Source organism: Tympanuchus pallidicinctus, unplaced genomic scaffold, assembly GCF_026119805.1.
Source record: "Tympanuchus pallidicinctus isolate F22 unplaced genomic scaffold, pur_lepc_1.0 scaffold25, whole genome shotgun sequence".
In the NCBI taxonomy this organism is placed as follows: Eukaryota; Metazoa; Chordata; class Aves; order Galliformes; family Phasianidae; genus Tympanuchus; species Tympanuchus pallidicinctus.
In genome coordinates this window covers 9522969-9544737 of record NW_026294742.1, presented here as the reverse complement: position 1 = coordinate 9544737, position 21769 = coordinate 9522969, and the positions used below count along the sequence as shown (strand labels likewise).

Here is a 21769-nt window from a genome sequence, read left to right as displayed (position 1 = left end):
CGTCCCCACTCACACTGCTGTGTGTGCCCTGTGCTGGGTGGCTGCAGCGGGGATGGAGCTGTGTGGGGGCACAGAGCTGGATGGGAACGTGGAGCCAGGTGGGAATGCGGAGCCAGGCATGCAGACAGAGGCAGCGTGGCAATGGCTTTGTGGTCTGGGACCGGAGCTGCTCTTGGGGAGGGGAAGGAGGGGAGCCCAAGGAGCTGCCGATGGAGCTCCATCCCTGCAGCACCGCGTCCACGTAGCGCTGTTGTTTGTCCCACAGTGCAGCAGAGGGATACAAAACTGGGAGCACTATGCCTGCTGCCTGCTACCTACCCTATAAGGGCTGAGTCTGCAGGGGGTGATTTTCAGTTTTTAAGATGAGAAGAAATAAAAGCTTTCAAGAAGCAATGGACCCGAGCACCAGCCCAAAAGGCCTCTGAATGTTGCCTTGAGTGCTGCTCAGCTGTTCCTCATGCAGGGCTGACAACAGACAATGTCAGGATTCAGTTACCTCATTAAACACAGCTGCCAGGAGCAGTGCTGTTGCTGTCCCCCCATGTTCCCAGGTGCTCCTGCCCAGCAGGATGGCAGCAGATGGGTTCTATCAGGCATGGGGCACCTGCACAGGGCACTGCAATTTAGCAGCAGTTTCCTGCTGTCCCACCATTCCCTGAGGAGTCCCAGTCAGTGGGCATGGTGCCTATCCTGCCCAGGGGTGCTGCTACATCTCTGCAGCATGTTGGGCGCTTGCAGGCTGCTCCTCATGCAGCTCAGCTGTGGAGATTTGCTGACAGTGAGCACATGCAGAAAGGAAATGGTTTTTCTTTGCTTTATGAGATCAAAGTGATGAGGGTATCTTTTCTTTGGGGCAAGGAGAAGGATGGGGCAGTCCCCCACTGTGTGACAGTGAGTGGTGGCAGATACCTGCATGGCTGGGTCCCTACAGCTGGCAGCTCAGTGTGCAGCTGCTGTTGGAGAGCTGTGCTGGGTCTGCTCAGCAGTGCATGGAAATGCTGCGTGTGGCAATGGGATGGGGCTCAGGGCAGGGGCAGCTGCTGCCGTGCTGCTGGCAAGGGCCCCTTTGGTAGCACAGGGCGTGCCTGTCACTGTGCTGTGCAGGAATGAAGCTGTTGTGGTGCTGTGGGTCCCTGCAGCACAGACGTGTGGAGAGCAGCCCAGCAGTGACAGCGCTGTGCAGGCTGAGGGGAAGAGGGGGTGGGGGCTGGGCTGCCCCTGCTGTGGGAACCTGTGGAGCAGCACAAGGAGGCCAGCTTCCTCCTCTTGCTCACAGGCAGTTACTGTTAATGTGGCATGCTGATATTTCCTCATTCACCACCGTATTTACTGTGGTCATGCCGCTACCTTCTCCCCCATTAGGTCTCACAACCTTCCTCTTTGTGCATCCAGGGGTGTCTGAGTGCTGGTGAGATTTTTCCCAGTGTTTATACAAAAATTAAGCTTTTCTTACGCCAGCTGCAAGGATGCCCACTTGTGACCCCACGAGGTATCTTTCTCTCCTGCTTTCACTTCCTGCTCTCTTCAGCACACAGAGCCCCCTCCGACTCCATTAGACAATGGCTGCAGCTGCCTTCCTGCCTGCCGCCCCCAGCAATGCAGTGATGATGCGTGGGATGCAGCCCAGCTGAAGCCCCTGCACATCCCTTTGTGAGTAGCTGCCTGCATCCCTTCCTGCTGCTGCTGCTGCTTTGTCAGGAGGAGCGCCGCAGCGCTCCAAGGAAGCGAAAATGAGCAAAGAGCAACAAAACATTTCTCAGCAAAATGTGCAGGTGGAAACATGTCTTCAAAGAGCTGCAGTGCAGTTCACCACCACTTCTCTATCTGTCCTCGTTTGTACGTATCCTGTGTTGTTGCAATAGACATAAAGCAACATGTTACGCTCCTTAGGGCAAGGCTGCCTGCCTTTGTTCTGCAAACCTTCGGAATGCTTCCAACAGCATTCGGTGCTTCCTAGTGTGCAGAGGGGGTGCAGGCTGGCTGTGTGCTGGGAGGACGTGCTGCTAAATCCGGTGGACCAAAGGCTAAAGGGATAACCCTGTGATAATGCAGATTGTGGAGCTTGGTGACCTCTGTTGTGTGCAGCATCACCGCTGTGCCTTCAGCAGGATGGGATCCAGCGCGGTGCTGTGAGCAGGGCTTGGCACGGCCTGCACTGTGCTGGTGGCTGCAGGGCTCCCAGAAGGAATTCTATGGGAGTTCTGGGCCTGCTGTGGGTCCGTGGCACTGAGCTGTGTGTAACATGGGAGCCGCTCAGCTGCTGGTGTGGATGTGCAGTGCTGCTGTCATTGCTGCTTTCAACTTTGTTTCCTGTTTGATTGTTCTCTTAATCAAAAGAAAATGAACTCCAATTAAGGTATCTTATAAAGTGTGGTTTGTGGCAATTAGGACTGCTGTGTGCCTTTGAACAGCAGGGCCTTCTTGGCACAGGACGAGTCAGGGAAAGGGGTGGATGGGGCTCCCAGGTACACAGAGAGCACAGCCTGATGGATGCAGATCAGTGCTCCACCACGTGAGCTAGTCATGTTGGGGTGGAGCAGGCGGTGGCACAGGCACTGCATGGTGCTGGAGAATGCAGAGGTGTGCACGTTGCTGCATGCCCACAGCTTGTGGCACCATAGGGAGGGCCATAGGGGCCTTCTGAACCCCCTGGTGCTGCATGGCCAACTCCTAATTAATAATAAATGGGTGTGTTGAGAATGTTTAGCTATAAAGCTCTGGTTGTGAATGATCAGCAGGATGAAGACAGGATGCTCCGCTCAGGTTCCAGTCAAAGCAGCTTCCTTCAGCAGCAGCAATGTGCTGAAATGCTGAAGCTTGAAAGGGAGAGCCTTCACCTGCTGTGAGTGCTTGGTGTAAACAGGTGTCGGGATCTCTGAGAGCTGCCAGCAGCTGCTCCACTGATGCATTTTGTACTAAATACACCCCTCCTTTCCCTGCAAGAGGAAAGGCGAGCCCTGGTCTGGAGGGGCCCAACGGGGCTGGGGGAGATGTGGGGACTGTGGCCCCCCAGGGCTGCTCCTGCTGCCCCACAGCCCCGTCTGCCCCTGGAGGGAGCTCTGCTGCAGAGCGGGGCCGGAGCCCAAAGCCTGCAGGAACTGGCAATAGAGGCTGAAAGCAAAAGGGGATGAAATCTTAATTGGATCTCCACCGCCCTGCAGAGAAACGCGTTTGGATTAAAACGAAACGGAGCTTTGTACTCTCAGGGTTTCAGAGCCGGAACGGGAGAGGAATTATTCACAATTCCTATTAGTGAGAGAGGAGAGCTTTTCCAGTGAACCTGTCCTTGTGAATTTCATCTTGTCAGAAATGGTGGGGAGCTGCGGGACGGCACTGGGACAGCGCTGACCGCGGGGCACAGCCCGGAGCGCGGCGGTCCGCTCAGTGCCGTGGCCCCGCTCGCTCCGCTCCTCGTTCTGCACTCCTGTTCCCACTCGCCGGAGCTCTGCAGAACTTGCCACGCATCTCGGTATTTTCTCTTTGTGAACTTCTATCAATATTTAACGCACAGTGTCGGTTTTGCTGTAAGATGAGAGGAGCTACGAGAAGCCTGAATTATACATGGTGCGACGGGGAGGCTGGGGAGCTTTCAGTGAGCCGAGCGCGGCGCCGCGGCCATGGAGGAGCTCCAGCAGAACCCCGGGCAGCGGCCCCGCAAAGTGCGCTTCCGAATCTCGTCGGCGTGCAGCGGCCGCGTGCTGAAGCAGGTCTACGAGGACGGGCAGGCGTTGGAGCCGCCGGCCGTGGAGCAATCCCGGCGGCTGCGGCACAGCTTTGAGCCCGGGGTGCCGCCCGACGGCCCCGCGCCGGGACCCCCGCAGAGCAGCGGCTGCGGGGGGGATGGGAGCGGCCCCGGCTGCCCCCCCGCCGGCAGCGGGCTCTATGGGGTGAGTGGTGCCGGCCTGGGCCCTGGGACGTGCGGGGCGGGTGGAGATGTGGGCCCAGGGACCGCAGGCGGGGGCTTCGTTCTGGTGTAGCCAGCTTTGTTAACGGAGTTCTAAATGTGCGCCCGTACAGCCCTGTCCCATCGGCACAGCAGCATCTGCTCTGTGCTTCATCCTCGGTCCTCACCACATTGATTTGCATCTGTCTGTTCTGTAGAGTGAGATGAAACATTTCCCTGTATCCCAGTATCTGTACAGAATAACCCCGACGCATCCAAACGTAAGGTGGATATTATCTCAATTAGCTGCATTTCAAGCATTAGAGCTGCATGACTTGTGCTGGCAGAAGGGCTGTGCCCGTGACATTGTGTCTCGGAGCAAGCCCCCTTCTAATTAGTGGTGCTAAATCAAGCCTCAAGTTTGCCTTAGGAGCCCTGACTTGCTGATACTTGGATTGTACCGAGGTAATACCCTGGGCATCTGGTTTAACCGAAAATATCAAACCACTGTGAATCTCTCCTGCCCCAGACAGAGCGCTGATGTGATCCTATCTGTGCTGTTAATTGGTTCTGCATTCCTGGGTAACGCTCATCTCCATTCTCCAGGCTCCCTAACCGTTGGTACTTGCAGTAACCTCGCTGCCCAGCACCGGTCCTGCTCTGTGTCAGTGTGCACCCGGTGCAGGGACGCAGCTGTGCAGACACGGGCACTCCATGCCTGGTGCTGTGGGCAGGGCGGGTGCTCACAGCCCCTGTGGTTCTGTTCTGGGGCAGTGATGCCCAGCTGCCAGCACGGCCTTTTGTTAGCAGAGCCCCTCTTCTCGCCGTGGATATTTACACAGGGCGAAATGTGAAGAGTAGGTAAAGCAATAGGATGTGGTAACTGCCATGTGATACCTGGGAAAGGTGAGGGGAAGAAAGATCGGGAAAGCAAAGTGATGCTTTCAAATGTCTGTGACTGGAACAAAGCTGGTTTTAAAACCATTAGAAAAGAATATAAATGCAAGGGTCCCCATGGATGGCTGTTTAGGTTGGCTGTCAGGAACACAGTTTAGCACTGGGTAATGAGATTGTTTCACCCCATCTGACCACTTGGTCAGCATTAGCAAATTATGAAGAAAAGTTTTCATTTAGGTCTGGAAACCCCACCAAATGCTGCCTAATAGGTAACCATCATCTGAACAGCTACTTCCAGGCCAAGCTCTGGACATCCCCTCCAAACTGCTCAGCCTTCAAAGAGACGTGGCTCAGTCCCCAGTGCGGAGGCTTTTTGGCATATGCTGGCTCTGCTGCTCTGAGCATTGTGCATTTTTCATTTCTTCTGGGTTGAAATGAGAATTTCCATCCTGGGAAGCTTTCCCCATCCAAAACGTGTTTGCAGAGCATATATTATACAGGTAGGAAACTGATGAGATCCTCTTGCAGGCTTCCCCAGTTATTGACTTTGGTCAGATCATCATCTACACCAACAACCTGAAAATCATCCGTGCGCCAATGGACCAGAGAGAGCTCATGAGAAGGATCATCCAGACAGAGGGGGTGAGCGACTGGGCCTTTGTGTACAGGGAGAGGAGAGAAAGAATTGGTGCTGGGCATAAAAAGGATGTGGAAAAGAAGGCTGTCTGCAGCCAGTACGTGCAGGTAAGAGAAAACGGGAAGTGTTTTTGTTTCCTGGTTCTGGTCAAACCATTCAGTGCTCCCGTCCATCCCCATCTCTGTCAGTATCTGTCACTTCAGCTAAATTTGGGTTAGGAGCATCGCTTTGTTCCTCTCACTTGGATGTGACTGAGCAGCACAGCCAGCACCCTCAGCTGTTGTTCTGCTTCCAGTGCCCTCGTGCCTCCTGCTTGGTTCTCCTTTGGAGGTCACTGACATTCAGCAGTGTGGCGGAGCTCCGTCCTCCATCACTGACAGCAGACTGAGTTTCTGCACCCTGATGAGACCAAACACAGCTGCTGTGTGGCTGAGACTTCCCCAGGCTAAAATTTTAATATCAGCTGAAACGAGATTGTGCCTTCCACTTATGTTCTCACGGGTTAGACTTTGTTGGTCAGAACCCCAATTAATCCGACCACAATTCGATCCCACAAGACAAATGCTGTCATGCAGGGTAAATACAAAGCACTGCAGCTTTGCCAGCCCCAAACCACCCTGCTGTGTGCACTGCAGGGTGCTGGGATGCTCTGCTTGGAGCCTTGCTCAGGGCTCGCTCACAGGAGGACCCTGCAGAAGCTGAAAGCAGCCCAGGTATTCACTGACTTTCATGTCTGATGCTGAATAACAGCATTTTTCATGACCTTTCTGTTGCAGGAAAGAGGTGCTGAGCGCACCTGCTCCCAGTGTAAAGGATCAGGCTGTGCTCCTTGCTCGCTGTGCCATGGCAGCAAGTTTTCAATGCTGGCAAACAGATTCAAGGAGTCCTACAGGGCTCTGCGCTGCCCAGCCTGCAACGAGAGCGGCGTGCAGCCCTGCCAGCTCTGCGCCGCGTGACGGAGCTGCGCTGCACCCGGGGCTGCGGGGAGCTTTGCATTATTTCACCTCGAGCAGCTCTGCTCTCGTGGGGACTTTTTAAAGATGGGAGCAGCACGATTCGGGAGATGGCCATAAATACGAACGCAGCGCCTCTGCTCCACGCTGTTCCTCTTGCACACATTTGCTCAATCGGAGCCCCGTCCTGCGAATGCACAGCCATGTGATGTGATCTGCACGTGGGGGCTGAGACCTGCAGGACTGCACCTGGCACCGGGAGCCCAGCGTGGGCAGTGCCTGCAGCACTGCTGTGGCAGCAGCAGGCAGCAGCATGGGCACAGCTGGGTGTGGGTCTGCGCCACGGCAGCACAGAGCGGTGCCTCCTCTGGGCTTTAATTTGCAGAGCACGTTAAAGTCAGACCATCTTCTGTAATTACCTCTGAACTCGTGGTGTCACGAACTTTTCCTGAAGATTTTGCTGATTCTTACGTCTGTTTTAATGGACACAACGATTGTTTTAAGGTTTGGCTTATGGGGGGAAACTGAAAACTTTTCCCAAATCAGGAGCCATAGAAACTTACAGTAATTTATTATTCAACTAGGAACGAATAAGCTTTTAGCCTGCTTAGGAGGAAGTGCTGAACTGAAATTCCCCTCTCCACTGCTCAGCACTTTTTCTGGATCGGGCTGGCAGCGAGCAGGACTCCAGTTGCCCAATATTAATCCCATGATGTAATCTGCAGAAGGTAAACTCTAATTAGTTAAGGTGGAGCAGTGATGCTGAGCTCTTTGCAGGCTGCCCCTGGTGGTGCAGAATGCGCGGGATTCGGGAGCTGGAAGCAAATGGGGGAAACACGCTGTGTGTTTTTTTCTCCCCGAAGCCTTAAATCATGGCGCCGCATATTCATGAGCAAAGCCGAGGCTGCGTTCACTTGCGCCGTACCGGTGAGACCGATGAGCTCAGCGCTGCCCACCTGCGCCGCGCTGAGGCTGCAGGCCCGGCTCGCTGCCAGCTTTCTGTTTGCTGATGGCTGCGAGGTTTCTCCAAGCTGTTTCAATGGTTGGAAGCCCTCTCAGCCCTCGGGCTTCCACTGATGGGCCGCTGGATTTTCTGAGCTGGGACGAATGATGTAATTTTCAAACAAAGCGCACAAAAATGCAGCTGATATTCGTTCCGCTCCATTTATCGCGTTGGGATCTGCAGTGTGAATAACCGCAGCCCTTCGGCTCTTGGTGAGGGCAGAGGAATCCTCGCCGCTCCGAGAGCGACCGGGGCGCTCAGCCCCGCAGCGGCCGTTTGATCCCTGCGGGCCGGCATCAAAGCTCTGCGGTGAGAACAAAGCAGCGGGCGGAGCTGCTGCCTGATCCTTCAATGTCTACGGCAGAGCTGATGCAAGCACTCGTCGCTGAGGTCACCGCTGCCTGCTCGGTGATTGCGCTGCTCTCGGCAGCCGTACGGCCGGGCTGTGGGTGGCACATAAAGGCGGTGATGTGGGGCTGCTGGTCGGACGCCGAGCCCAGCTCCTCGCTAAGGGTCCCTGCGGCGCCGTTGTGGCCCCTGTCGGGAACCGGGATGTCCTCTGTGTGAACGCCCTACCCGGGCAAAATCCAAATTTCCTCATGGGCCGAAATGCCAGAACTTTGGTACACGTGCTTAGTCTGGAATCTTTTATTGATCGTCTGTTTCTCTTAACCATTTACAGCTGCTCTTTTATTTCCCTACAACAGGGCTGTGGCAAAGATACATTTAAGGTTTTCTTTCTCTCTCTCTTTCTCTCTTGCCAAAAAAAAAAAAAAAAAAAAGCAAACTCCATGGCCTTTGTCCTGCTGTGGGAGTCCTGGGCCGCGGCTCCCCGCTCGGGCCTCGCGCCCGCTGACAGCCCGGCTTACACTGCCACGCTATGGCTGCCTGTGGATGTGCTCTGAAACAGAGCTGGAAACCTTTGAGCCAACTTGGGAGGGACGGCAGGGGCTGCCCTTTGCCGTGTCTCCTGGCTGCTCGGCAGCTGGAGGTCGGGGAGAAGCAGGACTGCTTTATTTCATTGAGGAACACACGAGCCGGAATAGAAACGCGAACAGAAATCGTATTCAGTGTTAAATTTCTATAGGACCGAAGAAGGGCAGTTGGAGGTGAGTAGTGAGGCTAATTATGACAGCCAGAGGCGCAGAGCAGAAAGGTTAAAATAATCCTCATTTCCATGTGCCAGCAAAGTGCATCACTTGCTTTTAAGCAGGAGCTCTGCATGACTGAAGAGAGGATTGCCACAGTTGCTCAGAACGCCACAGTTAAAGCTGATTGCAGCTCTCCTGCTCTTGTTCTTCCTGCCGGGGTTCTGTGGGTGGAAGCACGGAGTGCTGCAGGGAGGCGCAGCTGTTCTCAGAGCACAAAGTCACACGGGCTGTTCGTGGGGCTGCGTCCATCCCCTCCTGCCCACTCGCACCCCTCGCACTGCCTGCACCGCAGCGTTTGCGCCTCTGCTGCTGGAGTATTGTTTTAAATTCCCGTTTATTCCCAACCACCACCTCTGCAGCACAGTCACAACGTGAAGGAACCTGGAGAGGTTCAGCTGATTTTGCAGTGTCACCACTTCATTTCCTTGGAGTTGAAAAAGAAAGAACTGGGATATTTATGCATTTAAATGCTATTATATTTTGCAAGTCTTTGAAGCTGTCAGTTTGATTTATGTGGGCTCCATTTGATTTTGCTGTAAAATCAGCCCTTCTCTGCTTCGAAATATTTCATTTTTATACAAATCATTACGTGTAACCTGCAGTGATTTCTTTCTGCTGCTGAACAGAGCGCTGCTGTAAAAGGCCTGCTATTTCCCCCAAGTAACTTCTAAGAAACATCGCTGCGGATGAAAACTGCTACTTCTGATAAATGATGGCACACATTCCCATTAGGAGAGGCATGAGGGGTCTTAATTCCCTGGATTCAGCATAATGAGTAATGGAATCAATTCTGTTTGTTGTTTCTTGTGGAAAGCAATCGATACATGTGCAGGAAGAGCGAATGAGAACAGAAATTACCGATTTTAATTGTCTGTTTTTGCTGGTGGAGGATGGGATGCAGCGGAACGTGGCTGTGCTCGGGCACCGCAGGGCAGCCCGGTGCAGGGCTCTGTCCTGAGCGGCCACTTCTGGTGCTGGAGCGCAGGGGAGGTGTGTGAGAGCCTGGAGCTGTGGCACTTGGGGACATGGTTAGTGTGTGTGCTGGGGGTGGGTTGGGGTCGTGCTTGGTGATCCGAGGGGTCTTTTCTAGCCTTAGTGGTTCTGCAATTCTGTGTGGCGCTCTGCATCCGTGCAGTGGGCTCAAAAAACTCCTGAAAAAAATGTCATTTCTGTGGTACCGATGGCTTAAAGACGGTCGCTCTGTGGTGCAGTGTCGAGAATTTGTTTGGGGACCTCTCGCAATGATGGGGTCAGATGTAAGCGGGCCGATCTACAGCCGCCCTCCGTGGAGCTGCTCAGCAGCGGATGGGCCGGGCAGCCCTCTGCTGGGAGCCGAGCCGAGCCGAGCCCAGCAGCTCCGGCATCCCGAGGGGGAACGAACGTCGGCGGGACTCAGGCGGCGCTGCCCGCCCGGGGCCGCCAGGGGGCGGCGTTCATCCGCAGCGGCCGCCGCCATCACCGCGCCCGGGCCGGGGGGAGCGGAGCGAAGCCGGACGGAACGGAACGGAGCGGCCCAGTGCTGCGGACAGAGCCGGGGAGCGCGGATGGCTGCGAGCCCACGTTAAGCACGGCAGGAGCTTCTCGGCTCTGTGCGAACCCAAGCTCTAGGAGCCCGAGCTCGGCCACACGACGCGAGGAGCCGGGAAAGGAGCAGCGGTCCGGTGTGACAGCGATGGCAGCGGGCACCACGTCGGGGCTGTGCCGTGCCGTGCCGTGCTCCCTGCGGGGTTCTGGCGCTGCCGGGGGCGCCCGACCGCCACTCTGCTCGCAGACTCGTAATATCATTTATTTCTCTGTGCTGTGCGGGAAATTGAGTCTATTTCTGTTTAAATAGTTGGGTAATAGAGCCTGCTATTTAGCTGAAGATTTATGTCGATGGCTCTGTTTCACGCGATTGGGCATCACTGTGTGTACGCTGCGCTGCTAATGAAGCTGTGCGGCTGCTGCCATTTGAGAGCAGAACGACGAGGAGAAGCCTCCAGCCTGCGAGCAACGGGACGGGAGAGCCTTGTGCTGTGAAAGCCAACCTGTGATCTGCAGCAATAGAAGGCAGGAGAGCTGGGCACGGAGCAGCCTGTGCTGGAGCCGAACGTCAGCGCAGAAGCCAAAGTTTTGCTGTGTTGGAATTTTAGATCTCCCATAAATGCACTTTGTCACTGCATTACCCAGATTGATTTGGTCTTAAATGCAACTTCTCTTCCTTTTCTAAAGCTTCGTATTATTTAACGTTGGTCATTATTTGGTGCTCAGTATTTCTTCAATCTGGCATTTTTATCGTCATAGGCAATACAGTAACCTTTAAGAACTGAGTTCAATACATTCTCATATGCTTTAAATTTTATATTTCATTATTGATGAGTGTTGATTGCTTTCCACAGAAGGAGTAAGGTCCTTGCAGCCCCATCCCCTCAGCAGCAGGGCTATTCCCTGTTCCTGCATGACAGACTGTGATGTTTGCGCTGTGCATTTCTCTCCTGGTGAGGCAGTCCCATGGACAAGCATCTGCAGGGGAACTGCTGAGTCCTGGCCTGCACCACTGATGGAGCACCTGGGAAAGGACCCGGTCAGGTCAGTAACCAACACAGCTGCAGCAATTTACCTGTGTGACAGGGAGGGATGGAGCCTGGCTGCTCCTCTCTTAGACCTCACTTAAGGGCTGACTGCCAGAAGGGAAGGATCTCTGGTTGGAGATCCCTCTTTGGTGGAGCTTTCCCCTGTGAGCCTGGAATCTTCTGATATGGGTAAGCAATCTTCTTCCCTTATAGCACCTTTCTTGCACGGTGAAATCATTACGCTTCTGGTGAAACTCCATTTGCCATCATGTCGGTCTGTCCAATTGCTACAGCATCTTTTGGCTGCAGAAACAATGAAAGTGTTGCTGTTTCCCAGTTGCACTGATGGGAAATAAATCTGCTGGGGTTGGAAGCGGTCACATGAGGCCCGGTGATACTGTGTGGGTTGTGTTTCAGTTGCTGAGTTTGCAAGAGATATTTGGCATGTAAAGTAGTATGCCTCTCTAAGGTACATGTTAAGCAGTTATGGCACTGTGGAGATCAAATGCCGTATGACTATCCCTGAAAATAATTCTCTTCTTTCAAATACTGGGCCAGTGATGAGATTCTTATTGGCAGTGGAATAAGAACTTGCCTCCCATTCAACCCAAGTGCTTGTGGGTGCTCCTTGTCATACATCTGGGGGTGTCTTCTGTCCTACAGTTAGCAGGGCCCTTCATTCCGGGGCTGCGCTCTTTGTGAGCAAGTCAGTGAGAGTGCTCTGAGATTACAGAGAGCAGGGCATCAGTGCTGCCGTGGCAGCTCTATTCAAGGCAGAAAAGCACTCATCCTGGAGAACGCTCTTCTGTTCTCTGCTCTGTGAAGATGCTTCGTATCGCTGATGTGATGTATTTGAGTTCTGAAAGCTGAGCTCCATAAAGTTTTCATCTCTCAGACCCAGCCGAGTGCCGCTGGAGAACATGCTTTTATCCCTGACAAGTCCTTAACCCAGGCTGCCTGCCAGCTGGCCTCGTGTTCTGCACAGTCCTGAGGTTTCTGTTCTTCATTTGGGTCATTAAATATTAAAAGACAAAGTGGTTCTAAAAGCTGGCCATTTTTTGGAGATGCAAAATAACTGTAATTTGTCTCCTAATAGATGGCTTTGTTCTTGTCGTGGGTCCAATTCAGCACAGAAATAAGTGCGTAATAAATGAGACGGGACAGCACTGTAAATCTGATCGCAGTGCGTTTGCCCAGGGATGGGCTGGGGAACACGGATGGGGCTGTGGGCAGCAATGAGGGAAAGCTTCAGTGAGTGCTGCTGCCCTGCCTGCCCACCGCCCCCGAGCAGCAGAGGACAAGGCTGCGTTCAAAGCAATAAAAATCTGTTGCCAGCATTCCTGCTCGCACGCCTGCTGTGCTGGTGAGGTTTTCCAATGTCTCCATTTTTATTTAAAAGATGCTAATATCTGCTTCTTTAACACTTCTAATGTACTTTCATCATCAGATTTGCCCATGGGGATTATTTGCCGGAGGGGCATTGTGACATGCAGGGCTGTAATCCCTGAAATCCTGAGAAAGATGATAATTTGGAGAAGTTCAGGTAAGTCATAAAGCTTAATACCTGACTGTGGTTGATCTCATTTTGTGAAGTTTTACATCTCTTACAAAAAGCCGCTCTGCAGTGGAGCTCAGAGGGAATTAAAATAGTTCTCACTGGGCCTTTAGCATGCTGTGAGCTGTGTGTGGCATCCTGAGTCCCTGCACAGGAGGTGAGAGGAGCCCTTACAGGCTGTAGGAAATGTGGGAACCCAGGGCACGGTCCCTTGGTGTTCCACTCCTGTGTGTCCTACAGTGGCTGCCCGTCCTTCACCGTTTGTGAGAAGAGGAAACTTGGCTTTGTATGCAGCAGAGAAACACGGCAGTGCAAACTCGCTACCTATCTCACACGGACACAGCACGCGTTCCTGAATGAGAACGTCCCTCTTCAAGGAGAGCTTGGAAAACCCAAACTGGCCAGGGTCTGAGTGCCTGCTGTGCTCCCCCTCCCTGGGCAGTGTTGTCTGTTGCCTTTTGAGAGCTTGAGATGAGTAATGATTTCCTTTGCTTTGTCTTGACTGCATGTAAAGCAGTGCTGGTTGCTGTCCCATAGCTTTCTGCTGCTGCCTTCAAGCTCTGGGTTAGGCTCTCTGGCCAGAGCACAAGGAATGGCTGGAAATTAATTTTCCATGTGCTGTTGTGCAGTCATAGAAGTCTGCCCTGCTGCTCCAGCACAACCAGGGCATCTGCTTTGCTCTCATGCCCACCAGCAGATGCTTGGCCAGCAGTTAAAACCACCAGCTGGCTCCTGCTTACCAGCCATTGGCAGGGAGCGTTCCCACTCCCAAACAGTTTTCTTTCTCTGATGTTTGGTCTGCTGGGCCTCAGAGATGTGAACTGCCATGGGACTTTGCTTGGGAGTAAGGCATCTGTATTTGTGCAGAGAGGAGCACAGAAATGTCTTCATGCAGGTTTCTGGCAGGGTTAAAGTGGAATTCCTAATTCCTGCAGCAGTGGAATAAGCAGGTATGTTATATGAGACTGTCTTTAAAAATGATTCGTTTCTTGCTGATGTCAACCCCGTTAGTTCTTACTGTGCTCTGGTGTCTTGTAATTAGTTGCTCCTTCTGCCTTGTGCTGTTCCCTGGGAAGTGTGGCACTGCTGTCCAGCAGGGCCCATGTGGCTGCTACAAGAATGGTTGATAAATCTGACAAAGTTCAAGTCCTTCTCATTCAGGTGTTTTTAGAAGTCCAGTAGTGGGACTCTGCTGTTTGAGGATATGCTCCTCCTGGTTTATGAGCCATTTTGGTTTGGATTGCTGGAACCCCCCCACCATGCAGCCCTGCAGAGCAAGAGCCCAGCCAGCATTTGCTCTGGGGGGGGGACGTTTCCTCCCATCAGCATTGGGTGCTGGTGCTGCTGGTGCAGAGTTGTGCCCCGCTCCTCCAGCAGCCCACAGCTGCTTCTGGCTGCCCTGGTCTGGGGCTGTCCTTGATGTTTGCCATGCTGCTTCCCCCAGCCTGTGCAGCTGAGAGGGGATTTGAGGTGCACTGATTGGAAACAGGTTGACTTCAGCTGCGTGGATGCCTGTGGTGATGTTCACGTCTGAATAGAGGCAGGAATTATGCATAAGGCATAATATCAACATGCTTGCACTGGAGAGAAATAAGAGAACTCGCCATGAGGAGACTCGAGTGATCTGATTAGTGGAGAAATTGTTCATTGTGCCCCTGAAGAGAGAAGAGCGCCACGATAGAGATGAGAACTGAGTACAGAGGGACACCTCCTGTGCACGGAGCTGCTTGGTTCCTCTCCCACGAAGTGCTGCCAGCAGACTTCAGCAGCAGCTCTGTGCAGCTCTTCAGGGCACTGTGAGTTGAGGAGAGCAAGAAGTCCCAAACCATGCCGTGTGTCTGAGCCAACAGCTTCAGCCTCCTGCAGGGCAGCTGGTGCATCAGGTCACACGGTGCTGCGAGGGCTGACGCGGCCGTGCTGAGGCCATGCCCTGTGTGAGCACTGCTGGAAGTGTGCAGCTTGAGCAGAACGTGGCGCGGGCTGTGAATCCTCGTGCTGCTGGTTGTGAGCTGGGGGGGACCTGCACTGAGGAAGATATTTCTCAGCTGTCACAGCTTTGGTTAATTTCACTGTTCTCCCTTCTGGGCGCTGCTGGCGCACGCTGGTTCCTGCAGGGCAGCGGCTCTGCTCAGGCACTGCATGGCTGTCCTGTGCTCCAGCTGGGTGCTGCTGCTGCTTTCATTTTGAAACCTCCCCTGACAACACCTGAACGATACTGCTAGACTTCTTATACTAAAGGCACTTTAATTAAACTCCCATCACAAAAACAATTAGGCCAAATTTGCTGTACTTAACTGGTCAATAATTTAGTAGTTGGATCTCATTAATAGACTTCTCTTTGTGAGTGTTGTGAGGATGCAGTGCTGCCAGCTGTGTGCCCAGGAATCAATCAGAGATCAATACCTTCCTTTTTTTTTTGTTTTTCCTCCTAGAATGGTGAAACAGCAAAATTAATAAGTAATGCTGACCAGTATAGCTGGGTTTGGTGCTGGACATTCACTGCTGACATCCATCCTGCAGCCACGGAGACTTCAAGGCAATGATTTTCTACAGGAGAGTTTACAATGAAGATTTGCTGAGCACAGAATTTGGTGTTCTGTTCCTGTTTTGTAGGGTAACCTCACAGAAAGGCAGAGCGTCAGTTCTGCTCAGGTTTGCTGTGTGCTGGGAGCTTTTCCTCAGTTCATCATAGAAGAAGACATGAAGAGGGTAGGTTCATCCATTCCTTGAAATTCTTCCTGGAATTACACTGTAAATGTTTTCAAACCATCCCATTGTCCGGTCTTAAAATAAATTTGGTATTTTTAGTCTGGGTTCCTTCTTTCTTCTGACCACTGAAAGAATATTTGACCTTTTCTTTTCTCTACAGAGAACACGCGGAACAAAAATGGGTTTGGTTTTATTATGGTAATAGCTTTGTTTCAACTACCTTTTAAAGCATGGTGTGTGTGTCTGTATCAATTCCTGTAATTTATTCTTATTCCTGATTTCCCCCAGGCATCGGAACAGTTTTTCTTTCTAATGTCTCATTGCACGAGCTGATACTGTGATAATAATCTGCAGCTTTATAGCACCTTTGCACTGAAATAGTCACAAATAGCCCGCGTGATTTATATCCCATTGCTTTTCTCCAGCAGAGCTGGCTGGTTTTGGCAGCCCAGTGCATTTCCAATGGCCGCAGCCCATCTCGTGCAGCAGTTCTGTGCACCTCAGCAGCTCTGTCTCTCAGTGGGGTCGTGGGTCGGATGGGCGCCGTCTGCAGCAGCGCCGTGGGGCACACAGGGCTCGGAGGCCTTTGGTTTGTGCACAGCCAGCCTGGCAGCAGCAGCAGTGCCTCCTGCAGTTTGTGGTGCCACTGGGATGTGCAGAGTCCTGCAGCTGTGACCTGGGGGGGCTGGGGCTCATCGTGTGCCTCAACTTTAAAAATACAAAAAAATTGCGGCTGCTGTCAGAATGAGCAAGAGAAGTCTCTCTATTGCTGTGTAGATGAGGGTTTTTTGCCTCCCCCTCGGCTCTCGTCTTGTTTCTGATGAGTGAAGGCATCTCTCTGTGCCTGCTTCACACAGCAGTTTCACAGCTGGGTTCACAAAACCCGTGTGTGCAGAACTGTAACAAACCCACACTTCCCATTGGTTGTTTTCTTAGTTCTTCAATGGAGAAATTTGTTTGTCAGGTGTACTTGAAGTCCACAGTCCAGGTGTGGCTCTAATTATTTGTGAGCACTGAGTGGTGAATTCTTGTAAAGGTTTTCTTCTACTTATTTACTTTCATTTTAATGTGTGCTTTGCAGCGTTCTGCCTTCTCTCCTGCTGGCACGAGAGCTGTGCCCCAAGAGCCATAGGTGGGAATGGAGTTCAAACCACAGCATGGCCGTTCATTCGTCTGCTTATTCCTGAAAGCTGTACCATCTTCTTGCTTTAAATTAAAAAAAAAAAAATCATCAAGAAAGTGAAAGTGAGCATCTCTGCTACTGTAAGCAATGACAGCACGTAACAGAACCTGTCTTGCAGGCTGCAGGCAGCACACAGCGAGCAGATGGAGAAACTCGACCACGGAATCGCTCAGTGCTGTGTTAGAAATCCATTAAGAATGTTGGCTGTGTTTGCAGAGCTCTGGAAAAGAAAAATGCAGATGAGCTGTGTGCCTGGAATACATGCACAGGCTTTAGTTTTACCTCTGGAGTGGCTCTCCCTGTAAGCAACAGCTGTGTGTATGCATTTCATTTCTTTTAAGCTGTTAGATGGGGTCTCTGTAGTGGCTTGGCCACAGCTTATTTCAGAGACACATTTTGCCCACAAGTGATAAATGGCAATGCAAACAGGTATTATGTAGAGGTAGAAAAGAAGTTTTGTGTGAGTGATGGAGCTTGGTGAGGATTCTCCTCACTTCCACTGTGCCTGCCTGACTTCTTCCAGCACCTGGTTTGCATCCTTCCTAATGGTGCAATCAGACAGGCCTTGCTTCTCTTGCACCTACCCTGGCTGGCTGGGAGAAGTAAGGCTGCTGCTTGCAGAGCCCAGACTTCACCCTCATGTCCCAGCAGCAGCACTGCTGTGTCCTGCAGGAGGTGTGGGGCTGAAGGGATGGAGCAGAGAGAGCAGCAGGAGACAGCGCTGGGAGCTTCAGATGGATGAGTGAGTGCAGCTGAGCTCGTGTACTGCGATGCTAAATGCTGAATGTTGTGGGATGAGAGGGACAGGTGAACTGCTCGTGGAACTGTTCTTGGACCTTAAAGACAGCGATCTTTCTAGTCACTTTTTGTTACTGGCATCAAATCTATTCTCTGCTCTATTTCTTTAAATGCATAACAGCCCCGCAGTGCCCCATCTCACACGGATCTGTCCCTGCCTTCCGAAGTCGCAATGATCTCTGCTGGCGTTAAGCACTCCAAGGGCAAAGCAGGAGCGATTTTAAGGCTGCATGATAAAGGAGCAATTCTAGCAGAGCATCTTTGTTACGTAGATGTGCAGTTTATCCGTTGTCTCTGAAATGTTGCAGTATTTCAGTCATTTTCACTTCTTGGTTTCTTTTTTAGATTCCTTTCCCTTGACTTGAATGTCTAGGGGGTGGAAAGTAAAGGAAGGCTGTAATGTGGTGTTTGCTAAATGGAGCCGAGCTCCAATCTCAGTGTTTAACTGAGAAGTGTTTTGTCACGGTTCCAGAGGGGTGGAAGCTGTGCGCTCTCTGCAAAGGCAGCAGGGCAGGATGTGCTGTGCCTGCAGCTTCCCTGCCTGTGGGCTGGCAGTGGGAACACAGGCGATCAAACTCAAACACTGTGCTTCTGCGTGTCTCTTAACCTCTTATTTAAACCTTACAGGGTTCGTGCAGCTGTGGGGTGCCCGAAAGACGCCGTGTGCTCTGTCCTGCCAGCTGGGCTCTGGCGTGCACTGAATGCGATCCCAGCAGGTCTGCAGTGGAGGAAGCTCCCAGCACTGCCCAGCAGTGTGCGGGATGCCCGGGGCAGGGCAGCTCCTGGCACAAGGCACAGCACCTCTGGGATGGAGCAGCTTTTAAGCTGAAGCCGCAGAGGTGCGGTGTGTAATAAGTAGGCAAAGTTTGCTCTGCATTTCGAGTGCATCATTGTGCTCTAAGTAGTGCAGATTTGGCTCCTTTAACCCTGATCTCCTGGGGCTGAGCTTTAAGTGTTTGAACTTTAGCTGCAAAGGAATATATTGATTAGGCTTTGATTTAGTCATTGCTTGCTGGAAAGATACCGGGTAACAACTCTTATCTGCCCATTTGGATTTTTAGTCATTACATGGATTCCCCTCTCCTTCCCCTTTTCTTCCTCAACACTTTTCTGCCTAAAAGTCTGCCGTGCTTTGTGGAGAAATAAAAGAAAAAGCAGCTGTCACACTGTGAACATAATTGATTCAATAAACAACATTTTCAAGTCCCCTGGGATGAACCTCAGCGTCCTCGCTTATGTCAATTAGTGCTTTATTCTGCTAAGTGTGGCACCTCTCCTTGAGATGGATGGGCCGAGGCAGTCAGCTCGTTGTCTTCGAGGAGAAGCTGTGAGAGATGGACTGGTTGCTGTAGATTGAAAATACCCCGTTCATTTGTTATGGACATGTGAAAGGAAGCTTTCCTGACCTATTTGTTAAAGCTAATTGTCTTTTTTCTTGGTTTTGTGGTTTTCTTTTTTCTCTGAATGGCTCGGGCTGAGACCTTCTTTTTCTTTTGCTGCAGCAGAGAACAGCTTGGGTTAAGCCTTCTCCCATCTCAGTTGCAGATAACCTTATGTCTGCAATATTGGAGCAGAGTGGAGCAGCAGAGCTGGCAAATGGTGCTATTCAGCGTGCAGAGTGAAGGTGTGGGCAAGGAGGGAAGCTTTAGGTTTTCTTCTACACGGTGACAGTGTTTTCTTTCTTCTGCTTGTACAACAAATGCGGAGCTGCTTGTTTTGCACTACTGAAGCTTGCACTTGGATCCAAATCAAAACTGAGGAGAGCCTTGCTGCAAAACACCACGTCCAGCCCTGGCAAGGAAGAGCACTTAACAAACAAAACAGCAAAGCTTCCCATCCTGAGGGAAGCAGCTCAGTGCATCCAAATGGAGGTGGTGGGAAGCACCTGGGGCTGAACTGCCCTGCACCCCAACAAACCAACAACCCAAATGGTGCCTTACTAGCAGTTTATTGTCTCACGGTTCCTTTTCCCTTCACAGATCCGTTCTTGAGAGGGAACGCTCACCCTGTGGTCCTCTGATGGTGTCTGTGACTTTGTTCAGTATTGTTTTCCTACATTATAGAGCTGCTGATGTGTAGAACTTCAATCATTGCAGACCCAACCACTTGCAAAGAATACAAGCGATGGCGTTTCCCTTCTAAGGAGGAGTGCACTGAGAAGCAAGGAGCAGGGGCAGAACTGGAACACAGTGTGTGACATAACTGATTTGCTGCGGGATCACAGCACCTTGGAACAGTGTGGGAGCTGCAAAGAGTCCTTTGTCCTCTCTGGTTCCTCTCTGAGAAGTCAGTGGTGTTTGGTGCCATGCAGGCAGCAGGGAACCTGCAGAGAGTAAATATGGGATCAAAAAATGCTTTTTTTCTTTAGGGTGTCACTGTGTACTGTGGGGCTCCTCTTTCTGATGTGTGAGGTACTGAAGCTGTGTGTAAAGTTGCCATTTATCTGTGCTTTTGTTCAGGGTATTAACATGATGGAGAGGCTTTTTCTGGAGCAGCCTTGTTGACGGCGCTCCTGTGAGCTGTTGTAAATGCAGCATCCTTCTACAGGTGAGGAAAACTGCTCAGATCTGTGATGCCCGTTGCACGTTGTGCTTTTTGCAGTTGTACAAATAACACAGCTTGTTGTCCTTTAGAAATAGCTCCATAAAAACGGGATGCTTTCAAGAAAAATAACTATCTGCTGCAACGTTAAGCTTAATAATATCTCTGAGTTTCTGGGCAGTGCGTCAACTTCTGTGTCCTGTCTTTTGTTCTCTCACTTAATACATCACAGTGTGGTAATCTTAAGAAAGAAGTTGTTTCTACCTGAAGGTTTCCTGCTGGAAAACAGCATCTTCAGGGTCTGCCTATAGAGGGAAGGTTTGCTCAGCTCTGAGTACTTTCAGAACAAGAGCAAACGGCTGTCGGTTACCTCCTAATAAACGTTATTATAAGCCTCTGTTCTCTGCTTTGAAGGAGAAAAAGAACCTGCATTGTTTCCTGGGAACAGAATATCTTCATTGCCATCGTGACTCCGCGGCTGTTATCTGATCTTCATTGGTACCATTTTACTGAGGGGAGAGAATTCCATGTGTGGAGGTGGGGGGGAAAAAAGAGAAGACTGTAATCTGGAATGCTGATTGTGAAATCACAGAGAAAAAATGTAAGCTTGGGAATGGCATCTCCTTGTTAATTTGGTGCACCATCCCTAGGGACCTCATTCCATCAGGGAACGCGGAGCCCTGCTGCACAAACAGCCCTCGCTGCCATGAGGAGCCCCGAGCCTCTCCAGCCCATTGCTGTCTTTCCCGGAGGCACAAGCACAGCCCATGCACTGCTCTGAGATGGACTTCACTGCCCCAGAACAAAGCTCGACCTCAGCAGCGCAGTGGGGCTGCCGCTTCCTGCCTGTGTCAGCACTGCTCGCTATTACAGCCCTGATGGTGGTGTTGGGTTACCGTGCTCCCGCCAGTGTAATTATACCCAACTGTAAAGATGTGCCTCGGGACAAGTTTTAAATTGCGTGCATCTGAATTCTTTCAGGAAATGTTTCTCTTGTTGTGTCTGAGCAGAGGCAGAAGGCTGCGGGGGATCAGCAGGGTGCAGGAGTGCCCAACACAGAGTATCTCCTTTGCGTGTCCTCCTGCTGTGACACGTGTAACACTGTGGTATCATTTCAAACCTCTGGTGCGAAGCTCAGAGGAGCACAGACCTGCTCCGGTGCTTCCCTGCAGCTGCTGCACTGCGCTGGGGGTGGGAGAGCTGTGGTGTAAACCATCCCAATGAGCCAGGAACAGAACTGCCTGGAGTGCTGCATGGTTGGTGTTATCTAACTGCTGTGAGTTTGGAGTCTGAGTGCCAAACACCAAATATTTATGAAATGTAATGGCCAAGACCAAATACGTTCATTAACATGTTGATTCTTCTTCAGTTACTGCTCCGAACACCCAAAGAAGCCATCAAATGACTTCTATTCCAAATGCTTGTATGATTTTAGGACTAATAGCTTTATTCCTGCATTGCTCTGGCTTTTGGGATGAGCACAGTAAGCAGTTGTGTTCTCCCTCCAGCCTGGAAGCAGGAGCTGTGTGTGGCCACAGTGACCCACTAGCATCCTGTCTGTCCCCAGGAGTTCCCACCTGTGCCTTCCCTGGGAGCAGTGGTTCCTGAGCCTGGGGGTCCTCCCAGACCTCACTGTGGCCAAATGCTGCACTCGCTGAAGCTACGTGGCAGGGAATGGTGGGCACGGAGCTGACGTGATGAACTCAGAAGTTGAGAAAATCAGTATTTGATTCCTTTAATTATTGTATTACAGCTGATCTATGAACATTTCCATCAGAAAGTCACCTTCTCTGACACCAGCTCTGATCACTGGAGGATGGGTGCTGTGTGCTGTGGCAGCTGGAGTTCAGTTCTCCGTTTACAGAATATTGCTGACCCCGCTGTGTCTGTCCAGTTTCTCACGTGTT

At 51.6% G+C, this 21769-nt stretch overlaps 1 protein-coding gene and 1 long non-coding RNA gene across 2 annotated transcripts; both read left to right on the top strand.

The window, feature by feature from the left end:
• Positions 1-2652: 2652 nt before the first annotated feature.
• GRXCR2 (glutaredoxin and cysteine rich domain containing 2) lies at positions 2653-7658 on the top strand. The gene is made up of 3 exons (XM_052689571.1): positions 2653-3887; positions 5309-5524; positions 6194-7658. Exons 1-3 carry the CDS (start codon positions 3618-3620, stop codon positions 6371-6373), a joined length of 666 nt encoding a protein of 221 aa, XP_052545531.1. The 5' UTR covers positions 2653-3617; the 3' UTR covers positions 6374-7658.
• A 3443-nt stretch (positions 7659-11101) lies between these two features.
• Positions 11102-20819, top strand: LOC128083936 (uncharacterized). Its single transcript, XR_008208254.1, has 4 exons — positions 11102-11265; positions 12524-12619; positions 15064-19868; positions 20277-20819. It is a non-coding gene; the product is annotated as an uncharacterized LOC128083936 (long non-coding RNA).
• The last annotated feature ends 950 nt before the right edge of the window (positions 20820-21769 follow it).

What these genes read in the sequence shown, in the direction of transcription:
- GRXCR2 (XM_052689571.1), top strand. Translation starts at nt 3,618, where the DNA reads ATGGAGGAGCTCCAGCAGAACCCCGGGCAGCGGCCCCGCAAAGTGCGC. An exon ending in CCGGCAGCGGGCTCTATGGG is followed by an intron (nt 3,888 to 5,308) that starts GTGAGTGGTGCC and finishes ATCCTCTTGCAG; the next exon opens with GCTTCCCCAGTTATTGACTT. An exon ending in TCTGCAGCCAGTACGTGCAG is followed by an intron (nt 5,525 to 6,193) that starts GTAAGAGAAAAC and finishes TTTCTGTTGCAG; the next exon opens with GAAAGAGGTGCTGAGCGCAC.